The sequence below is a fragment of the Netta rufina genome (assembly GCF_964035555.1).
Source record: "Netta rufina genome assembly, chromosome: 5".
In the NCBI taxonomy this organism is placed as follows: domain Eukaryota; kingdom Metazoa; phylum Chordata; class Aves; order Anseriformes; family Anatidae; genus Netta; species Netta rufina.
The window spans coordinates 46,072,105-46,078,916 of NC_140128.1; the positions used below are offsets into that span (position 1 = coordinate 46,072,105).

Here is a 6,812-nt window from a genome sequence, read left to right on the forward strand (position 1 = left end):
TGGGGACCAGGGTAGCCTCATTGGTTAAACAAAATCAAGAATTTACTTCCTTACGCATTGCTGTGGACGAGGACCTGACACAAATTGAACAATCCATCTCAGTCCTGGAAAATCTATCAGGTCACTTTCAGAGGTAGTGTTACAAAATCGTAGGGGATTAGATTTGTTTTTTTGTTTTTTTTTACAACAGGACGGGCTGTTTGCAGCTCTGAAAGAGGAATGCTGTGTATGCTGATCACACTGGAGTGGTAAGAGATACAATGGCAAGACCCAGGGAAGGGTTGGAAAAAAAAAAAAAAAAAAAAAAAAAAAAAAAAAAAAAAAGGAAACGGGAGAATGAAGCCTGACAGAGCTGGTACGAATCTTGGTTTAATTATTCACCTTGGCTTACTACTTTATTATCAACAATAGCAGGACCTTTGTTGTTATTAATAATAGCACTAACTTTTGGACCGTGTATTTTTAATAAATTGATTGCGATTGTAAAGGGATGTTTAGAAGCGGCACATCTAATGCTCATACATGCCAAATACGAGCCAATAAGTACCAACGAAGGAATCGAGGAAACATTAGTTCTTAATAGCCAGGCATTGCAGAGCTTCAATGAACAAAATGAGTAACTAAAAGAAAAAGGAGGGATTGTAATACACAATAAATGTTTGTTCATTGTCTTTTGTATTATAAAACAAGGAGTTCCGTTTGAGGAGCAGGAGTTGCAAAAGCTCCCTGCTGAAGTAAGATGTATAATACTTGGCTAGACACTATGAAAATTCTTTTGCTTAATGTAACAAAAAAGAGAACCCCCTCCCCTTCTCTCCTTCTGCATCTCAGTTGCCTCTTTTGTTCAAAGACACTGCTGCAAAGTTCATGTAACCATCTCCTGATAAGTTGCTAAACTAGTGTATCAACATCCTGCATTCCTGTCTCACGCTGGGCCAACATGACCAAATAAAAAAAAGAAGTTGAACCACAACGCGGAGGAAGACTACGGCCTTCATCTTCACGACCACCAGAGGGACAGAGACGACCCCCTAGCAACAGTGCGCGCAGTCGCAGAATATACCAGGATGTGCTGCGTAATCCCAGAATTACCAAGATATAAAAAGGGACCCTGGCGGGGGTGAGGTGCGCGCCGTTGGTGGAGCCAAGACTCCCCGGCCGCCCAGCGCTGTTTTGCTTGCTGTTGCTTACTCAATAAATTCCTTTCTATTATTAATGCAATGCTCTCTGAAAATTAATTAAGGGGGCAACTTATAACACCACAGAGCCCTTCAGTGGGTCCCCTCCCCTGGCCAAGTGGGATGGGGCAGAGAACTGAGAAAACAAACAAACTAACAAACATAAAACAAAATAAAACAAAACAAAAACTCAGAGGATATGAAAAGGCCAGTGTTGTGTGGAGCGGGGCCTGGCAGTGCTGCTTGGGCCCAGCCCTGTGTCTGCTCGCCACAGCCTGTGCTATCGGCCTGCCCTGGCTGCCTGGTGCTGGAGCTGCCCGGGGCAGAATGCGAGAAGCTGGAGGAGCTGGGGTGGAGAGAAGCGCTGCTCTGGCACGCTGTGCCAGAAGAGCAATGCCCTGTGTCCCGGCCCTGCGGACGGACAGGGCTGCGATCAGGGCTACGTTTCAGAGAGGCGCCTGCGCACCCGGCACACACTTCCTCCTGCCCCAGCACCGGGCTGCACACAGGGACACGGGCAAGGAGGGCTGGGCCCCTGCTGCTGGCCCCTTCTACAGCTGGGGGCTTCTGTGCTGGCCCCACAGCAGCGAGACCCCCCAGCACCAAGCTACGTTCTGTGGGTACCCCTGTGCCTGCTGCTAGGGTCAGGCTGCCTCCTCCTCCTCCTCCCACTTTAGGGCTCCTTCTATCTGTCCCCGGGTCCAGAGGCACATGTGGCCTCTTTGGGGTCTTTCTGGGTGATGCCCAGGCCACAAGCTGTCCCTGGTGTCGGACAGGAACCTGTGCATGTGACACATTCCCCCCATGGACGGTGCTGCAGCTTGGTGCCCTGAGGCTGAAGCCTCAGCTCTGAGCCCGTTGGCAGCATCCCCGCTGCTGCTCAAAGCCACGATGCTATCGGCAGCAGCGCAGGTGCCCCAGCAGCTGCATGAAGTGAAAGCCGCCTCCGTGTCCCTGAGAGGGGGAATCTGCCCCCTTTGTGCCCTGTGTCTCCAGCCTCTGCAGTCGCTGGAGATGTCCCTCCTGCATGTCTTGAGGCCAGCCCGGGGACCTGATTCTCCCTGGTGACCCCCGGAGTTCTTCCAGGTGTGTGAAGGGCCCCGCGACACAGGCTGAGTACTGGGGTGCTGAGGGAGGCCATGTTCTGAGGGAGGACCCCATGCTGGGGATAACCCTGTCCCCATGGGGACCTGCTCTCCTCGGGCACAGCCCCAACCCCAGCTCAGGGGGACACAGGAGCCAGGCAGGCTGGCTCCCCTCGGGGACATTTGGGTGCTGAGCCCCAGCAGGGAGGCGGGGGGGTGCGTGACGCCAGAAGCGGAGCCGAGTCTCATATTTGGGCACGGAGCAGGTTATTGGAGGCTGGGCCCCGGCAGGCAGCAGATAACCCTCCTGATAGCGGCTCACAAGGTGCCTCCGCCGCCCCCATTGGCTCCTGCCAGCGGGGGCTGCCTATATATCCCCCTCCCCGGCGCGGGGCTGCGTCTGGCACTGGGGGCAGGATGGTGCCTGCCAGGGCACTGGGGCTGCTCCTCTGCGTGCAGCTCTGCGGGGGTGAGTGGTGGGGCTGGCCGTGGTCCAGGGTCTGGCTGTGGATAAGTGGTGGGGCAGGGAGCAGCTGTGGGGCAGGCATCCCCCAGGCTCAGCAAGGTCCCTGGGGTTGCCTGCAGGCAGCGGGGAGCTGCGGCTGGTGGATGGTGGCGGGCGCTGCGCCGGCCGTGTGGAGGTGAAGCACGAGGGCGAGTGGGGCTCCGTCTGCAGCTACGACTTCGACTGGGACCACCGGGGCGCCGGTGTGGTGTGCCGGCAGCTGGGCTGTGGCGCGGTGGCCCGGGCATCCCCGTACGCCCCGTTTGGGCAGGGCAAGGGACGCATCTGGCTGCACCCAATCTTCTGCCTTGGGACAGAAGCTACCTTGGAGAACTGCCCTCACTTTGGCTGGGGCAACCACTTCTGTGGTCATGAGTGGGACGTGGGGGTAACCTGCACAGGTGAGTCGCGGTGGTGGTGCTGGGGATGCTGGGTCAGGATTACAAGTCCAGGACTGAGACCTGTACTCGGTGCAGAGGCGCTGGAGCTGCGGCTGGCGGCTGGCAGGGGACCGTGTGAGGGGAGAGTGGAGGTGAAGCTGCGGGGACGCTGGGGCACGGTGGCGGACAATGCCTGGGACATGGAGGACGCCGAGGTGGTGTGCCAGCAGATGGGCTGCGGCTCAGCTGTTGGCGCCTACCACAGCTCTCATTTTGGACTAGCAGAAGGTTCTATCAGCTTGGGCTTTGTCAACTGTAGTGGGACTGAGAAGACCCTCTGGGACTGCAAGATTCAAGGCTGGGGACCATACCACGGCCCTCACGACTACGATACTGCTGTGGTGTGCCAAGGTGAGTGCTGGGGACATGCGGTGCTGCAGGGAGCCCCCTCGTCCGCATCCCCCCAGGAGCCCTCCTCTCGCGGCAGGGTTCTCCCGTCTGGCCGGAGGGGACGGCGCCTGCTCGGGGCGGCTGGAGGTGCGGCAGGGCCGGGCCTGGGCCACCGTCTGCCACGGCCACGTGGACCTCAAGGCCGCCCAGGTGGTGTGCAGGGAGCTGGGCTGCGGCACGGCAGTGGCCGTCCCCGCTGCCGGCCATTTTGGGGCAGCAACGGGGCCGCTCTGGGACGGCGCCTTTGAGTGCAACGGCAGCGAGCCACTCCTGGCCAGCTGCGCCCGGCGGCCGACCCACGGCCAGGCCTGTGCTGGCCCCGCTGCTATCGTCTGCTCACGTAAGTGCTGGGGCCGCTGTCCGGGGGGCCGGGGCAGCCCCTTGCAGCGGGGGGTGCCCCGGGGGGTCCCTGCCCTGCCATCCCCCCAGCGCCCTCTCTGCGCCGCAGCCTACACCGGTTTCCGTTTGGCGGATGGCGGCTCGGGCTGCGCCGGGCGGGTGGAGGTGGAGGCGCAGGGGACATGGGGAGCGCTGTGTGCCAGCGCCTGGGACCTGCGCGACGCCCACGTCCTGTGCCGCCACCTGGGCTGCGGCCCCGCCGCCTCCCTGCCCCCAGGAGGCCATTTCGGGACGGGCACGGCGACGGGGCCGCTGCGGCGCGATGCCCTGAGCTGCAGCGGGAGCGAGCGGCACCCGGGCGAGTGCCCCGTGGCGCTGCTGGGGGAGCCCGCCTGCCCCCCTGGCCATGCCGCCGCCGTCAACTGCTCAGGTGGGTGCAGGGGCCGCGGGGACCCGTGGCAGGCGGGGAGCAGCGCCCGTCCCCACGGCACGGCCGGGCTCTTGCAGGCGCCGCTGAGCCCCTGCGGCTGCTGGACGGGGAGAGCCGGTGCGACGGGCGGCTGGAGGTGGCCACGAGCCCCGGGGCCTGGGCCCGCGTGGCTGCGGGGCCGGGGGACGACCGAGCTGCCTCCGTGGCGTGCCGGCAGCTGGGCTGCGGTGTGCCAGAGAAGGTCTACGCTGTGCCGGCCGCCAGCTCGGGCCCCGTGGAGCTGCAGGAGCTGCGCTGTGCTGGCACCGAGGAGCTCCTGGCGCAGTGCAACGCCTCGGGGCCTGCCGCAGCGCCCGGCCACAGCCCCCCAGAGGCGGCCGTCGCCTGCTCAGGTGAGTGCGCCGGGAAGGGCCGCGGGTGCCCAGCGGGCGCCCCCAGCCCCATCCTGGCCCTCCCGTGCAGGCAGCCGGCGGCTGAGGCTGGCGGGCGGCCCCGGGCGCTGCGCCGGCAGGGTGGAGGTGTACAGCGAGGGCACGTGGGGCACCGTCTGCCAGGACGCCTGGGACCTGCCAGATGCCGACGTCGTGTGCCGCCAGCTGGGCTGCGGGCGGGCCCTGGAGGCGCCCGGCTCGGAGCGCTTCGGGCCCGGCGTGGGGACGCTGTGGCCGGGTGCCGGGGGCTGCTCGGGGACGGAGGCGGCTCTCTGGGCCTGCCCAGCCCCGGCACGGCGCGGCTGCCGCCGGGGCGGCGGTGCCGGTGCCGTGTGCTCAGGTGAGCACTGTGATCCCTGAGCTGGGTGGGGAGCAGGCCCCGCTGCCCGTGGGGGTGCGCGCTGCCCCACCTGTCCCAACGGTGCCGCGACCCCCCCCGTCCCCTGTTGTTGCAGGGCTGCTGCGTCTGGCGGGGGGCAGCAGCAGCTGCAGCGGGCACCTGGAGGTGCTGCGCGAGGGGACGTGGGGCCGCGTGTGCGCCAACGACACCAGCCCCGCCACAGCTGCCGTTGTCTGCCGCCAGCTGGGCTGTGGCACCGGGGGGAGGCTGGCGGCCGTCCCCGCACAGGGCTCGGTCCCCGCCTGGCTGGGCTGGGTGCGATGCCAGGAGGGGGCCCCCTCGCTCTGGCGCTGCCCCTCGGCGCCCTGGCACCTGCAGTCCTGCGGCCCCGAGGGGGTCGCCCACATCGCCTGTGACGAGGACACCGAGGACACGAGCGGGGCCACCAGCACTGCAGGTAGCAGCTGCCGGCACGGGGGTGCTTGCCCAGCTGGCTCTGCCCATGCCCACTGCCCCCTGTCCCCTGCCCCCTGCCCCCTGCCCCCTGCCCCTGCTGCCGTGCGGATCCCGGCCTCACGCTGCCCCTCGCCATCCCTGCAGGTGCCAGCAGCAGCAGCGTTGCCCCACTCACAGCAGTGTCGGGGAGCGTGCCGGTGCCCACGGTCCTGTGCGTGCTCCTGGGGACGTTGCTGGGCCTGGCCCTGGCAGCCCTGGCTGTGCAGGCACACCGCGCACGGCTGCAACGCCGAGGTGGGCACTGCCTTGGGGGTTCCCCTGGTGCCCCTTTCGGAGTCTCCATGGGGCTGTGGGGAACAGTGGGGCATGCCGTTGCAGCGAGTACTTCCTTACAGACCCCGTGAAAGGCACGGATGTCGGCGCTGAGGCCGTGTACGAGGAGCTGGATTACAGCCTGATGCCCGAGTACCAGGAGGTGCCCAGCCACACAGGTAGGAGCACGGTTGTCCCCAGGGCCTGGGGCTGTCCCCATCCCTGGCCAAGCACCCAGCACCTCATTCTCCACCACAGGTTCCCTGTCCAAGGGCTCAGGCATGAAGCTGCAGGACGACAACTGGGATGGTGATGAGGAGGAGAGCAACCCCAGAGAGGCCCCAGGTAGGGCAAGGGGCAATCAGTAGGGACTGCAAGGCACAGAGGACCCAAGGAGAGGGGCTATGACCGAGCAGTGGTGCTGGGGAGGTGAGGGCAAACATCCCTTGAGGCTGCGTCCTCAGCCCCGGCCCCTCCGTGCCTGGCGCAGCCCCCCCGGCCCAGCCCGGGCACGGCCCCCCGGATGGCTACGACGATGCTGCGGCCGTGCCGGAGGAGCCCCCCGCTCCCCACGGCGGGGACACCCCAGCGCAGCCCCGCGGGGACACGGGCTATGACGACGTTGACATGGGCACCCTGGGGACAGCGCCGTGAGGAGGCCCTGGGGACACGGCTGCAGGAGGGGGCTCCGGCCCCAGGGAGGGCTGGCCCTGCCCATGGGGGGCACCCGTCCCTGCCCAGCCCTCAGCACGCTGCAGAAACGGCTCCATCGGCCCGCCCGCACCCGTGGCCCAACGTCACGCCAGGCTCCTTGTGAAGTTTTTCAGCATGGCCTTTCCCTGCGCAGCGCTCTTTCCAATTAAAGCCCCCAAGTGCTTGGAACTTCACTCTTTGCACCATTCTGTG

At 64.6% G+C, this 6,812-nt stretch overlaps 1 protein-coding gene across 1 annotated transcript; it reads left to right on the plus strand.

Annotated features, from left to right (window-relative positions):
• Window positions 1-2,680: 2,680 nt before the first annotated feature.
• On the plus strand, window positions 2,681-6,560 carry LOC311210184 (antigen WC1.1-like; the record flags this gene model as incomplete). Its single annotated transcript, XM_084287974.1, has 12 exons — window positions 2,681-2,736; window positions 2,853-3,169; window positions 3,245-3,559; window positions 3,636-3,938; window positions 4,047-4,367; window positions 4,445-4,763; window positions 4,834-5,138; window positions 5,254-5,595; window positions 5,739-5,888; window positions 5,990-6,085; window positions 6,165-6,251; window positions 6,397-6,560. The coding sequence occupies 12 exons, from the start codon at window positions 2,681-2,683 to the stop codon at window positions 6,558-6,560; spliced, it is 2,775 nt and encodes a 924-aa protein (XP_084144100.1).
• Window positions 6,561-6,812: the final 252 nt, after the last annotated feature.